Source organism: Thermobia domestica, chromosome 4 (genome assembly GCF_964235325.1).
Source record: "Thermobia domestica chromosome 4, izTheDome1.hap1.1, whole genome shotgun sequence".
In the NCBI taxonomy this organism is placed as follows: domain Eukaryota; kingdom Metazoa; phylum Arthropoda; class Insecta; order Zygentoma; family Lepismatidae; genus Thermobia; species Thermobia domestica.
In genome coordinates, this window is record NC_137457.1 from 321,698,398 (window position 1) to 321,719,281 (window position 20,884).

The 20,884-nt window shown below is 35.7% G+C and overlaps 1 protein-coding gene across 1 annotated transcript; it reads left to right on the forward strand.

Moving 5' to 3' along the window:
• Window positions 1-898: 898 nt before the first annotated feature.
• LOC145683561 (uncharacterized) lies at window positions 899-20,386 on the forward strand. Its single transcript, XM_081754909.1, has 3 exons — window positions 899-1,026; window positions 15,533-16,064; window positions 18,678-20,386. The coding sequence occupies exons 2-3, from the start codon at window positions 15,688-15,690 to the stop codon at window positions 19,921-19,923; spliced, it is 1,623 nt and encodes a 540-aa protein (XP_081611035.1). The 5' UTR covers window positions 899-1,026; window positions 15,533-15,687; the 3' UTR covers window positions 19,924-20,386.
• Window positions 20,387-20,884: the final 498 nt, after the last annotated feature.

A 20,884-nucleotide genomic window follows, 5' to 3' on the forward strand; every position in this document is an offset into this window, starting at 1 on the left:
GAAACAAATGTGGTTGGCATTTGCTTTAATATAGCAATTCTTAATCCTATTACATAACTTCTGTCATAGGAATTGGGGAAGGGGGACCTGTGTTAGAACCTTCCCATTGGGCACGCAACAAATTTCGGAAAATTTCATAAGAGAAAATTGTGAGCCAGACGAGGGAAACTTTTCAAACAAAAGCTACGAACACTCCGCTCTTCAGTTTTAGGAAAGGTTATTTTGAAAAAATGAAAAGAAATCTTTGAGTTTTACGTCCCACGGGTATGCCGGTTAGGCTAAAGGAGACGGTGATTATGAGAGATGAGTGAAATGGTGGAATGAAGAAAGTGGGAGGAAACGGGAGAATCCCGAGAAAACCCACGAGCACGGTGTTTGTCCACCACAAAGTTCACTTGGCGGGGGCTGGGATCGAACCCGGGACCCTAAGCACCAGAGGTGAACGCTCTACCACTGAGCCACCGCGCCCCCCCTAAAGGTTATTTTGAGTTCAACAGTGACTGTTACGGCAAGTGCGTCGTGTGCTGTGAGGAAGAGAGTGGAGTGGGATTTCCTATACGCCTACACTACACTCACATTTTATTTTATATCTACATGTACATACATCGCCTTTTTATACTTTCTTTTCATTTTACACTTCCCGCTTTTCTCTAAATTTTTGCCCCGTTCAACTTGGCTTTCAGCCTTCTTTCACTATCTGAACATCTTTCTCGATTTTGACCTTTTCCTGACGTTGACCTTTTTCCCGATTGTGCCCTTTCTTTCTAATTGTGTCCTGTATTTTATTCAATTCTGTTTCTCAATAACAAATCCTCCCCGTGAGGTACATATAAGACAATTTAGCTATTGTAGCACACATGATCTCTGGATGGTGCACGTACCTTTTTGATCGATAATGGTCTAATACAAGACAAGAATGGTTATTTTATGGAATAGTGTTTGGTGAAGTGTAAAAAAATATATTCTAAATAACAAGTGATTTGCAAATGTTGTTCGTGAACTCGTAAAAGGTGATCCAAGTAAAAGGTAAGAACGTGTAGGTGTACCGTCAAATGGGGTGAATAGAAACTCATTTTTGGCTATAGAAGTATAGAAGTATATAGTATAGAAGTCTAGTGCTAATTGAGATTTCGCGTATTGGATTATTGCAAAAAGACGGTCTTAATTTGCCGATGAAATTCAGTAAACGTCATATTAATTTATCAACACCACTTTTCTTCAGCTTGATTTTTCTTTGTGTTTCTATTCAACCCGTGGGTAGGAGTGAATAGAAGTAATGACTTTATTTTCATTGTTGTTTCTTTTATACTATTGGAAAGGTAAAAGGAAACAGTGTATTTGTTGAAATGAACTATTTACTTGATACCTGCAAGACATAAATTCAATAGGATCAGTATTACAAAAGTAACAAACTTATAAAACAATACAATGAGCAAAGTAGGTACAAACGACCATATAGTTTTGATATTTTAAAAAGACTTAAAAACACTGAAATCACCAGGGAAACTTATTATATACTTAAAGCATGCTGACGAACTCCTAATAGAAGCCGACAGAATCGTCACAATATCCTCATGTAGTAAGAATGATTCTTCAGAAGTTTCTGAAAATGTCATTGTTTTTAATGCTGACTTATAAAATAGTCCCACATATCGACCATGTACACATTTTCGCGTTTGGGTAATTTTAGCTTCCCATAAATCTTTACCACATCAAAATCGCCAGCTTTTAGAAAAGCATCATTTAGTTCGTCATCATCTGGAGTGTTGTCTTTCTCCCCTTCCGACAATATGCGGGTTAAATTTAAATCCTTGTCACTGTCGTGAAGAGAATAATCGTCTAAGCTCTCTAATGACGAGCGTTGCACGTGTATCAACTTCCTTGTTTGTGATAGATCCGTTCCGTCGCTGTCGGAGTATGAGGGCCCAGGTTGAGTTTCGTTGTGATATGGTGAAGATGTATCATGTCGAGAAAACAAACCGAAACTCTTACTAGAAACATCTATTCGTACTCTCTTCATATTCACGAAGAAATTAAATGTCGACTTAAAAGCAGGGAATTCGTGTTAGTTTTCGGTTCAAAATCTCTTGTCGTCGCGAATTATGTCGAGGAATTTGAAGTATAAAATATACAAAATGGTAATCATGCCAGTTGTTTTGTATGGTTGCGAAACATGGTCGCTTACTTTGAGGGAAGAACAACGACTGAAAATATTTGAGAACAAGATCCTGAGACAAATATTCGGACCCAAGAGGAACGGGAATGGGGAATAGCGGAAACTTCATAACGAGGAACTACATAACGTATACGGTTTACCTAACATTGCTAGGATCGAGAAGTCTAGGAGGCTTAGGTTGGCAGGTCATGTAGCTAGAATGGATGAAAGTAGAAACGCTTTCAAAGTCTTGACTGCTAGACTATAGCGGTCACTGGTTTTCGTCCCAATGAGAGAACGTCATTGTCTAGCGTTGCCTTGTTTGACGCATTTCGCTACTTCCATCATCTAAATTCAGGCTGGTGGACGAATGATTGTATGGTGCTTCCGTACCGGTCCTTATTTTGGCTTTAGTGGTTAGGAAGAGTACTGCTCCGTTAGCTTACAAAGGATACTAATACACCTTGCACTATGGTTTACCTTGCGAATCTCCCCAGCTACACCCCACCCGAGTCAACCAGGCAATAGTACCGTAATTTACTGCATACCGGACCCTTGCAAGATTCACTTAGAGGCACGCACAAAGTTTACCTGTTACAAGCATACTTCCGACATGTTTAACCCAAAGTTCGTAGACCAGAACGTGCTCGTGTACCCCTGTGTAAGAGCAGAATATTAAGCCGTATCAACAATACACTTTAAATTGGACTTTTGGACAACTTTTTGATCACATCCACATTTAAAAATTATCAATTGAAATGTTTTCTTTACACATTTTATACAACTATGTTTTATATTAACTATACGATTTTAAGTTTATTGAAGCCCCTGATTTTGCGCGACGCGAACAGTTCTTCCCCGGGGAGACACCCTTGCCACCGTAACTATTCTGAATGAGTTGGTTCCTGTCCATCCTCTTCAAATGAAGGCACACTTTTTGTAATTATTCCTGCTCTTGTCCACAGTTTTCAGAATTACTTTGTAATTTTCACATTGAAGACTTAAATATGTTGACGCAGCGAGCCACTGTCAAAACTGCTTGTTTTGTTCTGATTCCAGCCAGATTGAATGCACTGTTGCCAGTCCCTCCTCACAGAGGTGCTCGCATCCACCAACGCAACGTAAAGGATAACGTAATATTTAAAATTAGCCATGAAGCACTGTGGTTGAGAATGCAGAGGGAGTAGATTTCCCCTTTGGGGTATATTTTATACTAACCATATTTCGAGAAATGAAAGAATTTTTTGCGTCGCAAAGACGCACACATACATATACACTTTTGTCTGTTTGCGAAGAGAAACTTCTCAGAGCTGCCTTTATACGAGATTCAATTAAAAAGTTAAATTTTTTCTTAACTAATGATAAAATGAGTTATCCTTTAGTGTTACAAGACTAATCGGAAAACGACCATTAGGAAGATCTAGCCGCAGATGGGAGGACACTATTAAGATGGATCTCGCAGAGATAGGAATACAAAGTAGAAACTGGATCCAATTGGCTAAGGATAGAAGTCAGTAGAGAGCTTTTGTGAACGCGGCATTGAACCTCCGGGTTCCATAGGCCCCACAGTTAGTTATTCGTACTCTCTTCTTCAGTTGTTTAACTTTTTCATCATCTCGCATGCTCTTGAGAAGATACACAAGGAAATGGTCTACAGTCTGCGCTGCCTTTTGCTGTTCTGTCCCTTCTCGTTTAGTGTCTCTTTTTGGCAGTATCCTCAGTACTTGGTCTCGAGAAAGCAGTAGCGTAGCCAGGATTGTTGCTTGTGGGGCCTTTGTGTTATATATATTATTATTATTATTATTATTATATTTTTTTCTCAAATGCTGACTTCTCTAGATATTTCTTCGTTGCTTCTCAATTGCTGTTTTTGAACACAACTACTATCATTTTTTTCGTTCTAGGCGTTTTTCTAAAACTTTTTGCGAGTCTTGCTCTGAATTAATATCTTGTTTAGATTTTTTCCGTTCTTTTTTGCTTTCTTTGCACAATTTCCTTACCGAAATTAACACAATTGCCTTTCTACCGTTTTAACCACTTTTGTAAAACGTTTTGCGACATTTTGCAATTGCAAAAGAAGTTCTTATTTCAACACCCTGAAATCGTCTAACTTAAGCAAATCATTTGAATTGCTCTAATTGATCAAACATCAGATATTGCTGTGAGATAGTCACATGCTATAAATATTTATTATTGTTTTCCACCCTCTCCTGTTAACATTTTTTTCCTCAAAAAAATCTTCATTTGAATGAAACCAAAACATCAAAGGAAAATCTCTTTTTACCCCTCCTTTCTTTCATTCAGCTTGTCTAGAAACTGTTTAGTGACATGTAACGTTCTGAAATAGAGTACGTGGAAGGCTATTGCTGTTTCTTAGGAGAAAAAAATTTAAACATCATAGCACCAAAGTAAATTGTCGGAACCTCTTGGGCGGGCGGGGGGTGGGGGGCTCGGCCGCCAGGGCCCACTCCTTCCGTACACCACTGCGGCAAAGGAAAGATTCCACACTTTTTAAATCCAGCCCTAATATTTTACTCCTTCAGTTTGTCACATTTTTTCCAGAAGAATTGGAAATTCGACGTTACTCAAGTAGCACAGTCACATATTCTCTGACGTATAAAAAACGTCATATTGCCGGACATTTGTATGTGGGAAAAGACGTGTAAATCACGTCGTGTTAGGTGTATTTTACGATGTTTTACACCAAAAATAAAACGTATTTTCAACGTCGGTGTACTGCTTGGTTAGGGATGGTTAATTCATTCTTATCTGGACGTTTTTTCCGCTCGTCAAGAATTTTCCACTCCTCAATAAATGTTTCTATTCACCCCACTAATTAAAAATCATAACAATAACCCAGTAAAATTAAATTTTAATTAGAAATCATTTACAAAAGTTAAACTTTTATCATGACTCTCGTTACATATAGAAAGGAACTACAAAATAGGCATATGTTCAAATGTAGCAAAAATTAAAATTTCTTACTTACGAAGAAAGTTTGAGGAGCGCCAGATTACTGTGTAGAAGGTCAGTAACACATTAACGCTGCTGCCGTCTACTTCAGTGTTGCCAAACTCAGTAAAAGATTTTGTCTCTGCTCTGAACACTTTAGCCGTATAAGACTGTTAAGAAATTTCAGTTTATTTGATTAATTTATCGTACGAATAAATCCAAAACTAATCTGGAAGTTTTGGTTCTATTCACCCCATTTGACGGTACTTTTGGCGCACCATTCAAAATAAATGTTGAAAAAATATAATTCGCCATTGCTCGAATAGACGGTTCTACCAAAGTTTGACACATTTCCTACATTTTCAGGTTAGGAAATACTTTTGTATTTCTCTTACCAAGCCATTGACTTTATGAGGAACTCCATTACTAATTGAAGGTTGACTTTAGGAGGGCTCAGTATAAATACAGTGATGACATATGGTATGCGCATAAAACACGTAGCAACTTGTGCTAGGTGACCAGTAAAAAGCATGAATGCTACCTAACAGTGTCAGGAAAGGACCTGCGTCCATATATAGGCGCGTCAGCGACAATGAATTTACGCATAAACGAGGATAGTGGAAGAGCACGCTTACACATACAATGATATCACTCAAAATTCATTACAATATGCTGTTCACTGACACTAATTACTTTTATTCACACTCTCATTTCTTTACGAAAAATGTTTTCCGTATAAATTTTCTGTTCGGTAGAACCATCTGCTTGAGTGAACACCAGGGGTGTAGCCAGCAGGTTTGTGTAGGGGGGCCCGTCGTTTTTGAGGGGGGGCCAGCTATAATGTACAAAGCCAAAACAAATGTGTTGCTGCTAGTGTTTTTGAGGCCTGAAAGAAAGGAAAATTTTGGTGTCCAGCTGGAAAATTAAAAACACTTTTAGATTATTATTATTATTATTATTATTATTATTATTATTATTATTATTATTATTATTATTATTATTATTATTATTATTATTATTATTATTATTATTATTATCCATAAATTATATTCAAGATAGTTTTTATTATGCTTAATCAAGAACTACTGCCCGGGACAAAACGCTGTACTTTTGTGCATAACTATAAAGGTAACCAAGAAAGTTTTGTCCCTTTTCGTGGAGGTCTGTGTTTCATTGGACCTCACACTATGAGTTGAATGCGAGTGGAGATAAGGCGAACTTCAGTTGTTGGTGTGGGTATATCCAACATACTACCTGGTTGTGACAATTCAGACACACCGTGAACTTGCATAAAGACAGAGGGAACATGGGACATCCACAGAGCGTCATAAGAGCATGTATGCTGAACGAGTTCAAATGGAGGTCAAACGCCGCTGTAGCGGGACAGAAGATATGCCAGGCCTTTGGTGAGGGTGTCGTGACGACGCGGACAGTGCAGCGATGGTTTAACAAGTTTAAGGACGATGACGAAACACCCGAAAACACCACGTGCCAGAAGACCAACACATGTACGTACAAAGAGGAACTGGGACTACAATTCAGTGTGTGGAGAAACCATTCGGCTGCACATCCATCACCTTGTGAAGCACGACAAGTTGGGTCGATGGGTCTCACATATTTTGACTCCGGGCCAGAAGGCAACGCGGCAGTCGCCTGTGTTTATTTACTGTTTCGGAGCCATTTCTGGACAGGGCGTTGACATATGATAAAAAGTGTGTCCTATACGAAGCTCCACGGGTCCGTCATCATTGGTTAGCATCCCATGAACCGATTTCAAAACAGCCGAAACCAGCACTGTACCAGAAGAAGGTCTTTCTGTGTGTTTGGTGCATCGTGAACCACTACCAGCTGGTTAGAGTATCAATGCAACTGTGTAGTGTCAGTAGTTGAGCTGTGCTCAACACAACCTCAAAACTCTGGAGCCATCGCTTCTGAATTGCAAATGGATCCTTGTTTACGCGACGACGCTAAGTCCCACGTGGCTAGGATGACTCAGGACACCATTTTCCGCCTTGGATGGGAAACAATATTGCAACCACTATATTCCCCGGGTATTGCACCGTCCGATTATCACCTGTTCCATTCTTTGGACAATCGCCTTAGAGGACGCCAGTTCAAATCCCTAGTAAAAGTCCAAAATGCACCTGATACTTTCTTCGTTTCACGGCCCACCAAGTTCTACCGCGATGGATTCCATGGCCTTCCAGAACGTTTTCAGAAGGTCGTCGATGTTGATGGGGACTATTTTTGATCTTCCAGGTTAGGTGACATATCGAGGTTGGAAGGTGGTGGGTGAAAAAACAACAAAACCTTTCTTGGTTACCTTTATATTTAAATTTGACTGATTTTCTTTGAAATTTCACTTAATTTCTTTACGGTTTCCTGACAAAAATATTTATTTATTATTCGTGACTAAAAAACATAATTCTTTATTACACTGAGGAGAAATAAAACAGAGACCGAATGAAATGCAAATTGAACCAAAGCATCGTTTCTTACCAAATTTTCCATCCTCTATGTCTTTTAAAACACTTGTTAAAGCATATAAAAATATACTGTACTTACAAATCAGTTTAGTATGTTTGTTTTATGGCTGCATTTGTAGTATCTTGTTAAAACGTTTGTCTTCAAACTGTCAAATATAAATCGCAGTAAATTGTGTAATCTGCTGTCACAAAAAAGTATCCTATTTTTCGATCTGTATAAGGAAGAGATACTATACTATTTTTCGATCGGTATGGAAAAACAATATTTCTCCATACTATTTTACCATAAATTATTAATTGTCAATAAACTTCGTTACTTTTAAATGAATGAAGCGAGATGATTTTACTATGATGTTTTAAAAGCTGGTCATTTGGGGGGCCAGGAAACCATTTGGGGGGGCCTGGCCCCGATGGGCCCCCCCTTGGCTACACCCCTGGTGAACACTATAATTCTTTTACTAACTTACTTATTGCCCCGTAAAATATTTCCTGTGCATGACATGAAAATGCTTGACTTGGCATAGCTAAGATTCAAGGGGACCACAAGAATTACTGAAAATTTACAATTCTTTTGCGATTTGCCTATAAATACGGCTTTCTATTGTATGCATTAAAACGATATTGCAAGAAAAAGCAGCATGTGCTAAGTGGTCAATGAAAAGAACTAATGCTATCTAACTGAGCTAGAGTAAGGTGACACCTTTGGACGAGCTCGATGCGTCCGAAGGGAGCAGGCCTGTAAGCGATGGTGCATATACACTCGTAAGCGAGGGTACTGGAAAAATGACACTTTGGGAATGATAAAATCCCCAACAGTAGTTGCAACAGTTTCATGATACTAACGCTCTCGTAAATGTTAAATACAGCTTCTAAACACTGTGCAGAAATAAACCGCCGGTAGAAAATAGCATGTAATATAGTCATCTCCCGTATGCACTCACTTATTTTATCCGTCGTAAAGTGAATTGAGTTTACACTAGAAACCGTACATTTGTAAACCTAAAATACAACTGTACCACTTTCTATTTAATTCCGTCTCTTGCGGAAATTTCGTCGGTATGAATATCTCTTTTCATGCAAAGTATTCAATTTTACTTGTGAATATTCCAAAATGTGAAGATTCAAAACTACACCAGCACCAAAGAGAAAACGTGGATATTCATATGTTGTTTTGAAGACATTTAATATTTGCTTTCCATTGTCATTCTAACTCGTATTATGTTCATGTTTCCTCAGTTTTACAGTGATATAATTTCTTCAAATTGTCCCAAGTTCTAAAGAAGCCAGCTTATATGTAACAATTCACTGAATTTTAATTTTATATATTCGGTGACTATATTTCCTTCGTAATTCGTTGGTAGTAATTACTTATGTAGCAGTTTCGCTAAGTTCCTTTTTTCTTCTACCAAGTAAATCCTTTGCAATAATTACATAATTTGACCTTGCACTCTTGCTCAGATAGTTACTTCGGTCAAATGTGTGATCTACTTAGTAACATATCTTTCGATGAGAAAAATATGTACAGTGAAGTTCCGGTAATCCGAACATGTTTAATCAGAACATTCGGTTAATCAGAACATGTTCGGAAAATGGTCGCCGATCCTGTGTTCAGGGGTCCCGATTTCTATTGTGGGCCCCTATTGTATTTTACGAATATACAATATTTGGCATAATTTGAATGCAATTTGTCTTAAATGCTCATATATATAGCTACTTTCTGCATCTGAATGCCCCCCCTCCAAATTTAGAGAGACACCGGCGCCCTTGATTCGGAAGGAACTCTCTGTGACGGAAATACGCAGTTTTAGGGAATTAATAATTAAAAGGGTGAATATAGGTGCATGTTTTCGTAGAAAATCAAGTAAACTTTCGGTAAATACAGCTTTCTTTTTCTTTAATGCCTGTATTTAGGCCTTATGCCACATTAAGACAATTACACAAAGTTTGAATTAGAATAGAGTGTACGTATTGTACAATATTGAAACTAGTAGGTTTAGTATGAGTGAAATACAATAATGTAGTAAGAATTACCACTGTACTGAAACGTACAGTACTAGTATCTATCATAGTACCGTACTAGTATTACTAATTACAAGACATGAACTCAGTTATTGTCTTTTATCATAGTGAAGAGAGGATATTGGACGACGTGTAGTTTCGCCATCGTCTCATAAACTACTGTACGTGCTGTACGTGGAAAAATACAGGAATCAAGTTTCTTCGATATTTTTAACATTTTTTCAGTACAGTACATGTATTGTAGTCAGAAAGAGTGTCTTGAAATAATATACGCTATATATTACAACACAATAGACTCGTTCATCTGCTTCAAATCACGATTTTACTGTCCTACTGGCTAATCCGAACAATCACGTAGGGGAGATGGGGGCACAATGAAACAAAAATAATAATTTTGCTGTAGCGTACTTGTTTATTGAACAAAATTTTGAAAAATTCGCCAGTGGATAGATTAGTTCTTTGTCCATGATTGAAGAACGTGAAAGTCAGTCTTACAATCAACTGGAAAGATATATTCTAAGAAACGAAACACTTGTCACTCTGTTTCATAGTACCTCACGTTGGAGGTAGAATAAAACATATACCGGGGCAGAATGAAACACACTGACAAATTACATATGCAGTGGTTTCACAATGTATTTAAAATACAAAAATATATTCAAAATGTAACTAAAATACAGAAATACTTTAAGTAAAGTGGAACATGTTTTTGTTAATAAATTTCTAAAAACTGAGTCTAATGAACGTTCAAAATGAAACACATTCTTGTTAATAAACTTGTAAAACTGAGCCTAAGGAATGTTCAAAACGACACACATAGGCGTCTCTGGCGGGGGGGACGAGGGGGTCGCGTCCCCCCAATATTTTGAAGTACAAAATATTCAATATTTCATTCTAATTTAATTTATTTACTAACGACAGAATAACAAGTAAAGTTTCTTCGATGTCCCCTCCAAATTTTACATGCCAGAGACGCCAGTGACGACACATATTCTTGTTAATAAATTTCTGAAAACTGTGTCTAATGAATGTTCAAAATGAAACATATTCTTGTTAATAAACTTGTAAAACATCCTAATTACTTCGAGATATGGAAATCATATTTTTCCTTCTTACGTGACTACCACTAACGACGACCATTTACAAACTGAGATGTCACGTGGCTATGTGTGCAATGTTGCTAACACAGAAATACCAGATCTCTCCACTTTATAGTCTTGGCGGAAACTTCTTTGTTTCACTGTACCCTTTGTTTCATTGTGCCCCCATATAGTGATGGGCAGTGGGAATATTCCGGGTGGAACGGAATTTAAAAATGGGAATATTCCCGGGTATTTTCCCTGACCTATAAATTCCCGGGAAGGAATTCATTTCCATTTCTTTACTTTATCTTCCAAATTATAAGAACCATATGACTTAATACTTTATTTTAATATATTATGATTTACTTCTAGGTTTTAAAGAACTTGGAGGTTAAAAAAATTAAAATTATTTGACGGTACTTTATATAACGAATAATATGATTTTTAAGTTCCATTTCCATTTGCACTAAAACTAGGGTAATTGTTTAGTATTGGGGGCCAAAACTAGCAAAATGTAGGATGATTTTCTGAAGAAATGATTTGATAGTGATGTTCAAGTAATCAAGAAAGTATTGAACACATTTTTTTTTAGGGCAGTAGGGGATTTATACAAAACGGAAAGGTAAGTGGAAGTGATTTATGTGAGAAAAGATAGGGAATTGTTGGTAACGAAGATAGAAAACAACATGCCATTCGGGGCTCTAACCCGCCTTCATTCGCTAACGCTCGCTTTGCAATGCTGCCTGAATTTAATGTTGGTAACGTAATTTAACGTATGAAACCATAAGACAACCGCATCGGTATAGACTATCGCAAAAAAAGTAGGTGCAAAAGCTAGCCCCAATGCTAAAGAACAGCTAAAATTAGCAAAGTACTAATTTACAAATGATGAAAAGGAACCATTTTGTAAAGTAATTTAGAATTATGAAGAAATAGAGATGAAGTACTATTAATAAACCCTGAACCACCATTAGTAATAGACGTCGGTCTGTCTCCTGTGTCTGACTCGAATTTCTGAAGAGGTACTCGGACTTTTTTTTTTTACATGTGAATTAACGTATGGAATTTCGAGAAATAGGTAGAATGAAAGGTCGTCTATGGCAAAGTTATGTGCTAAAATATAAAGATAAGTAAGTATCTTGCAAATTTTGTGAACATAAATATGTATGCGCAAATGTTGATAAATGAGCTGGTGAGACATGTATTTTCTAGCATTTACCCAATCTAATTGGTTTATAACATTTATAAATTTAATGTGTTTATAATATCAGTAATAGAGTCAAGTTGAGCATATCCACTTACATATAAATTTAAACTGTTACTATATAATTTTTCCACACATATTTAATTGATAGAACATTTATGCGTACTCTCTAAATATAATAAAGTGTTAATAAAGTAACATATTACCCTTCAGAATATTTATTTATTTATTTAAAATATTTATTTATTTATTGAACAAATTCCCAGATACAGCATAATTGTGCCATTTTACACAGGGAAATTTTAACAACCGGGAAAAAAAAATAAAAAATAAACAATAACAGTAACATCAATAGTATTAACAAAGAGTGCACAAGTAATATTATTTAGCCAGCACGCGTTTTATTGCTCTTTCAAACACCGGGTAGCTCGAAAAAATGTCCACCTCACTAGTTAGATTATTATAATAGTTGGGTACTCAGTGAAAAAGAGACCTCTGTATAATTGTCAACCTAGGGCGTGCAAGATGGAATAGGTGGGTATTCCGGGTTTTGCGGGAAGGGACATGTAAGGATAGTTGTTCAATTAGGGTTTCTGATCTTAGGTTCCCATTTACAATCTTATGAAGAAACTTCAAATCACAGTTATTTCTGCGTACTTCCGGCGTCTGAATATTAAGATATCGCAAAATTTCCTCCTTAGGTAATATTCGAAGTGCGGGAACACGAAAACGTACTATTGCAATAAAGAAATTGAGAACAGAGTCAAGTTTAGAGAGATGTGTAGGTGCGGCCATGGCCCATATGGGAGAGCAGTATTCGATTTTGGGTGCTATTAGAGTTTTATAGAATGTTGTTAATGATGCCACAGTACGTAGTTCAGTGAATCGGTAAAGAAGCCCCAGCATACGCATTGATTTCTTAACTATTGAGGAGATGTGGTCAGAGAACGAGAGTTTCGAATCAAAGATGACACCAAGATCATTGTGACTGGCAGAATGTGTTATAGGGGAATCGTTAATATGGTATTTGGAGGGAACAGGATACTTTTTAAGAGTAATTGTAATACCGTCACATTTCTTACTGTTAAGTTTCAATTGCCACATTTCACACCAGTTTACAAGATAATTTATGTCTTCCTGTAGGGCAATTATATCATGGAAACATGATATTTCTCTATATAATTTGCAATCGTCAGCAAAAAGCAAAAGGCCACTAGGATTAACTGATAGGTGAGAGTAGAGATCGTCCATATACAGGACAAATAGCAGGGGCCCTAGTACGCTTCCCTGAGGCACCCCCGAGATCACAGATTGAGGGTTAGAAGTCACCCCTGAAAGAACAACTTTCTGTTTACCGCCCTTTAGATAGCTGGTGATTAAAGAGAGAAATTTACCATGTACATTAAACCTATTGGAAAGCTTGTGGAGAAGAAGAATGTGATTGACAGAATCAAAGGCCTTTGAGAGATCAAAATAAATGACATCTAATTGAGTATTGTTATTTATACATTGAACTGCACAGGAAAGAAGAGTACTTAAGTTTGTGAGACTTGAGCTTTTCGGTAGAAAGCCATGCTGAGAAGTGTGAATATAAGGCGACGCGAATTTGAGAAGCCTGTCTTTTATTATTTTTTCGCAGATAATAGATATTACAGAAAGAAGAGATATTGGCCTATAGGAGGATACTTGATCTTTAAGTCCTGATTTATATATTGGGGTCACATGAGCTAGTTTCCAGCTGGTGGGATAATATCCTTCTCTGAAGCATCTATTGAATAGGATGGATAAAGGAACTGAAATAACTGAAGCAGTTTTGTTAAGATAGAGAGAGCTAATGTTGTTGGGCCCAAGAGATCTATGTGGAGAAAGCGACTGCAAGAGAACCAAAACCTCACCCGGGGTGGTAGAGAGGTCTGATAAGGTGTTAGTACAAATGGGGAGGAGAGGGGGAAGATGGGTTGTAGGGGGAAAGGCGGTAAATGTTTTACAGAAGTAGTTATTAAAAAGATCAGGTCTCTGACCATCACTAGCTTCAAAATTCTCGTCATGAACTGTTGCTGGTATGCCGGGAGATTTCGATCGAGATTTAATTACAGTCCAAAATAGTTTAGGGTTGCTAACAGTAAGATCACCAATTGAGAATATACATTTTAAAGAATTCTCTGTGGACAACAGTAATAATATGCTGTGATATAAAAATTAATTCAACTTTGAAATCATAATATAGTAATAGAATGCAATTTTGTTTCTGATTGTACATAGATTCCCGGATAAATTCCCATTTTGGGAATATTCCCAGGGAATATTCCCGAATAATATCTTCCCGGGAATTTACCCATCACTACCCCCATGTCTCCTAATCAATACAGGGGTTGGTCTAAATTAGTTTGAATTGGCGTGACTCCACTGTATTTTCCGTAACATGTTACTTTCTGTATTAACTTTAGTTACTTCCTGGTATATTGTTATTTTGTGTTTTTTTAAGTGTATTTGATATAATAATACCTGAGTATAGAAAACCTCACTTGCTTATGTGTCTTCATTTATTCTTTATGTAAAATTGTAATGGGCTTTTTTCTTTCTTTAACGGCGACTATAACTGTTTCTTAGTACTTTTACATTCCAAAATTTCAGCTAATGTTCGCATTATTTATATTTGGGAACATAAGCGCCGAAACTTGGGGGCTCAGTCCCTTTCAGCATCCCAAGGTTACCGATGAGGGGGATGAGCCCCCAATGTTTTAGTTCTGTTTTCATATTTTTATTTCTTCAAAACACTTTTTTTGAAAACTGACTACTAATGTGCATCTTCATTTTCAGAACATAGTATTTAGTTCAGAATTTTTATTGAAAAGAGGAAAGAGATTATATGGTTCTTACGTTTTTCCATCTCGCTCCCATTTCAATTCTTTACTAGTGACTGGACTGATAGGTATTGTCGTCCTGGAGTATCAAAGCAAACAGAGAGAGTAAAAGAATCACCGTCGTTTTATTAGTATAGTGGCTCTCTTTTTCTAGGATTTATGGAAGCCCATTGAACCTTCCCCTGCTAGCCCTTAATACTCATGGTACTTTTATATGTCGTTTTATTAACGTATTCCGTGCTGCACATTTTCTTCCTTTGTTCGCTTAATGTTATTATTTTTTTCTGTTTAGATTTCTTCAGTTTATTTTACGTTTTCGCACAGAGAAATTGTTAGTTGATAGTTTGAGATAACATCTCACATCCTTTGAATATCAAAACTCTATATTTTCGTTAATACGTTCGGTTTACGTATTATGAATGAATATTCCAAAGTTAGTGTAGAAGGAGTTCTCTAACGGCATAGGAGCAGTTAATCTGTGTAAATTTATATTTATATTCTAATGGTAAAAATAACAAATTTCCTGAAGCTTCTCATATTAAATATATTCTTTATTTTGCTACTGAATTTGCCGGAAGTAAAATCCTATTATTTAAGATTTGAATATTTTTTTTTTTGTATAAGCTTACATTTATATTTTACAGTATTTCTTAAACATTCACCGTAAAATAAACATTGTTAATTACTTAATTTCTCATTTTCAATATTAACTTACAATAGTTTTTTTTTTTTTTTATATAATTAACTAAACGAGAACTTATCTTTCGCAGATACTTCGGAAAAATATTGATTTATATAAGAAGGGGAATCAAATACAAGTTAAATAACCGCGTTCAATAAAGTGAATTTCAATATTACAAGTAATGCAATAACTTATTTTAAAAAGTTTCTGAAGACAGTACCTGCCAAGATATACAAGTTAAAAATGGAATATAGATATCTAATAGAAAGAGAAACCTCCTTCACAGAAAGTGTACTATGCTCTAAATTTGGTTGCAGAAACTGTTACGTTAAGCTAGAGCCATTGAATCTGAAGAAAATAGAAATTCAGGTGTTGAAAGAGGAACATCAAGAATCACCATCTGCAGTCACAGAACTTGTGAAAGAGTATGACATCATACCTTTTTCAACCCTATTAAAGGCACAGTCACGTGATACGAGCACAGAACTGGACATCAAAGCAGATACAATATCTGGGTCTGAAAATGACTTGGAGATAAACATTTGTGAAAATGAATCGTCTTCACCATGTGGATTATTCCCAAATGTCAGAGAAGAAAATAAACCATGTGAAAAAAGAAGGTAAGTATTCATTTTCTATACCAATGTCAATTGATTTAATTGAATAGAACAGGCTAGTAAAAAAATGAAAGAATTACACAACGCGGAAATTGGGAAACGAATCTAGGCCTGCAAAAAGTAAAGAAGTTCGACCAAGTGTTTTCAGTTTATATATAGTAAGAACTTCATTATTTGTACGCAGCTTCACACAATCTAGTATGCTATAAAATGACCTATAGAAGTCCTGCGTTGTATTGCTGTTTAAGATCCTCATCACTGCTACATTTTCAAAAAGGTAACTTTTCAATCGTGCTTTCAATATATTGAAAATAAAATAATCCTATGGAACAACTGGCAAGTATGCGTGGACACATGTTTTGATCTGAAGGTTACAAAATCATTACGTTCAATTCTATGCAACTGCTTTCATCAGTAGCTACTCAGATATACATTTCTGGTTCGTAAAACTAACACCAGCAGAATTTTCACGAAATTGAAAAAGAAGGGCCATGTAACAATTTGAACTACGGTATCTTAAACATAACATCAAATGTCTTAATTTGTTTTATATTGGTTGGAAAATTTTGATCTTTGAAGCTTATCAGAATCCTTTCAGAAAGCATTTTTGCCGGTTGCTGTTCAAAACGCGTTGAAGAAACCATGAGGTTCTACGGCAAATATGGCTTCTTTTCAGCAGCGATCTAAAGTTTCCTAGTAATGGTGCATTCTCCTCCGTTTCTGCTCCTTCAGTAAGAAATTCGGCCAAAATGTCCATACAACTTCTATTCCTTCAAGTCCTTCATTATTAGTTTCCAAACAATCTCCATTTCTACTCCAGGAGTTGCGATATTATCCTATGAAATTAACATCAATTATTCAAAATACTCATAACAATGTTAATTATTTCGTTGTCTGACTCGACGGGCCGCTGATCATGTTCCATAATTTCCTGCTAGAAATCAACCTCGTATGAAATTCAAATCATGGTAACCAATTGTTCTCGTATATATAAATTTTTTTTCATATCAAGTATTTTTGAGGGAGGTTTTGCAAAGCTCATAAAACGCAATATTTCCTCTGTTACAGTATTGAAATGGTGACAGGGTATCGTAATGACTATCATTACGTGGCCGCGTCGTGCGTCACATTAGCAAAACACGAAGGTGTAAATTTCTGCGCATATTTCAAAGCTAACGATAAAATTCAACACTACGAAAATATTTAGTACCAAAATAACTTTCCAAGCAATGAATAAATAAAGAAGTTTCGTTTCCTTATTGTCGCAATGTGTATTAATTTTAGTTTTATATTGTTAAGTATGTTCGTTCCGTAAGTAATACAAATTATGATTTTCTTTTCGTTATATTTATATGAACTTGTACAGATAGCAATCGCCACTTATCAGCAATAATCATTTATTCTAGTCATTCTGTATTTTTAATTATTTCTTATTCCTCTCCAATCTCCAATTTGTTTGATTATTTTCTTTTTGAAAGGTGATAAACTTACGTAGAAGCATCATCAATCCTTGTATTTTTTTTTAAAAAACTGTACTTTAAAATTTTAAATGGGAGCCTCTCCGTAGCTAAGAAGTTAGCATACGCGCTTTTGACGTGGGAGGCTCGGGTTGGATTCCCGGCGGGAGCTCATGTGGTTCGGATTCCACGTTAATCAGTAGATCCACTTCTCATGTAGCCTCGCTGCTGAACGGGACATTAAATTCAAAACCAACTCAACAATTTTAAATGTTCTGTATCAAGAGGTAGTGATACAAATATCTTAAATAGGTATATATTGATTTCGTATGTCTGTAACAGAAGTACTTCGTGCATATATAGCTATATCCGTTGCAGTTTCTTTGTACTCTGAATGGGTAATATAGGCTACGCAGCATTGTACAATTAAGAAATTCATCAAACCGAACTCCTTTCTCTGTCTTGTATTTATTTTATTCATGAAGTACTTTTGTACAAGACAATTCCTGTCAATATATTTTTATTTGTATGTCTACGTAAATGCATCTGTTCCATTACTGTAACAGAACACTAATTAATCTGCAGCGGTCTCTAAAGTAGTATCGTGTGAAGGTTAGAATAAGGATGGATATAACCTTTCATATTTTATGGCATTTATGTTGTCATGTGGAACATATTTAACTAATAATAATAATAATAATAATAATAATAATAATAATAATAATAATAATAATAATAATAATATTAATAATATTTCGGATATTGCAGTGTTGGGCTGCATTACATTGTGAGTTTCTAAAACGTTAAATATATAGGATATTTTTAGCCATAGGAACAAAAGTTTGATTATCATGATGAAAAGTTCGGCCATCAAGAATATTTAGAATGCCATAGATTTATCTCCGAAATCTTAAAGTACGGCGCTAGTACGATAATTAGTAAATTATCGCTTCATGGTTTTAACAAGAATACATTGACTTGACCTTAATTTTCTTATAGTTATCTGAAGGAGGATGCATTCAATTTAGGAACAGAAGTAAAATTGACAACATTTTTTTTAGATATTCGTAATTTAATTAATCTAGGAAGAAAGTGCGCATCTTTCTTTTTCAATATTATTAAAGTTTCTACAATGATTTGTTTTCTTTATATCCATTAGGACTTCCTTTGAAGGCAAAGAACATACCCTTTGTGGTACATTTGAAGAAGGTTATAATCAGCTTTGTAGTAATTCATCAAGTGGAGATCTTGAAGAAACTCAGTCTTTAGCACGTCGAAATATTAAATCTTATGTGTGTCAGAAATGCGGTAAATTAGAAAGACAGTCTTCAACTCATATTGTTTTACCGTCTTTGTTTGAAGATACATCACTTAATAGCGAAATAAATTCAACACGTAGTGTCTCAACTTCCAGAGAAATGAAATATTATTATTGTACTGAATGTTCGAATTCCCGTAACTCACGAAAGCGATTGACAACACGTTCACTTCAGGCGTTGTATTATTGTGGAGAGTGTGGAAAATCATTTACACTAAAAAGTGCATGCAAAAAACATTTAGCAATACACTCAGTTAACAGGTCGTACTTTTGTGATGAATGTGGAACATCCTACAAGCGGAAAGAATATTTACAAACACATATGAGAGCTCATATGAATGTAAAACCGTATTCATGCAAAGAATGTGGGAAGTCGTTTGTACAGAAAAGTAACTTGAGTAGACATACACGAACACACAGTGAATATGTTTCAGATAAGCAACTTCCCGGGTTTATTTGTGATGATTGCGGGACGAAATATACTGAGAAATCGAATTTGATAAAACATTTACAATGTAGTGTAAAACATGGTGGTAACAAAGAAATATTGTGTGATAAATGTGGCAAACTGTTTATAAGACGATCCTATTTGAATAGGCATTCCCTATCTCATTTTGTTAAGGAAAAATATTCTTGCCACGAGTGTGGTAAATCCTTTAGTCGGAAATATATTCTGAGCGAGCATTTACTAACTCACTCATGTGAAAGAAGCGAAAAAGTGCATTTTACATGTAAGGAATGCGGGAAGATCCTATCAAGCAAAATTACCTTGAAGTGGCATCTGCAAATGCATAAAGACGTAAGACGGTATCCCTGTAAGGTTTGCGGGAAGATCCTATCAAGCAAAATTACCTTGAAGTGGCATCTGCTAATGCATAAAGACGTAAGACCGTATCCCTGTAAGGTTTGCGGTAAATCATTCGCTGAAAAGACTTTTCTGAATGTCCATTTAGTGAGCCATTCAGAAGCAAGGCCATATATGTGTGAGGAATGTCACAGATCATACAAATATAAATCGACATTGAAAAGACATCTTTGCCCCAACAGAGAAAAGGCTCATAGGGATAAATGTGTAAGTTATGTATAACCATTAAGTATACTTTTCAGACTATTAGCAGTTTGACACAAATTTAATATTCTAGTTCGTAACAGTAAGAATTAGATAATTAAGAATTAGCACCTATTAATTTACTGAGATATGAAGTCCTGTTCCGAAAAGACTTTGGGACTCAGGTTTTCTTTTGAAAAGATAGCAATACGTTTTATACATTATCAAAAATAATATCAAAGGATGGAAAAAAGATAAAATTTTCTCAAAGTGGATTAATATTTGAATAAATAATTTTTGAATGATCCATCCCTGTTTATTCGAAGTGATGTTTCGGAACATTTCTCGTTAGTGATGCATTAATATACAAAGCTGATGGTATGATCTTTTCTGTATAATTTCACTCTTTCTACTGTTACCGTTTTCTTATTCAAGCTATACAACTCAAATATTTTTACAAATTTAATAGAACTCAAATTTATATTAAACGTTTTCTTCATAATTATTGTTGTTATTATTCCATATTCATTTTTAACGTTATGTAATGTAGAAAGTTTTATTTATTTAATTATAAACATCTCTGTGCAAATTATATAGAATAGATAAGTTTAATATTTATTTTCATATTTGGAAATACAGTCTTCCTCAATGAAATACTTTTTTAACTGGACCACGATTTCAGTATGTGGTGAAATGTATGAGGCAAGACAATAAATTTCAAGTGTGATTTATCAAAGCATTTAGATATGAAATATGCTATTTCTTAATTGAAATATATAGATGTTATTCAGCCTACGTTTGGCCGATGTCGTTCCTTCCCCCTTCCAGACAGAATGGACTCACCCGACCTGGTTCGTGGCTTCCTGGAAACGGAGTTGTTTTTCCGCGCGGACGACAGTAACGCACAAAACAGGACCATTGTTGTCAGTGTTGTGTAAAATTTGCTTCCAAGTGTTTGGGTTTCCGCTCTGTGACTAAAATGCCGCCCAAAATAAACCGG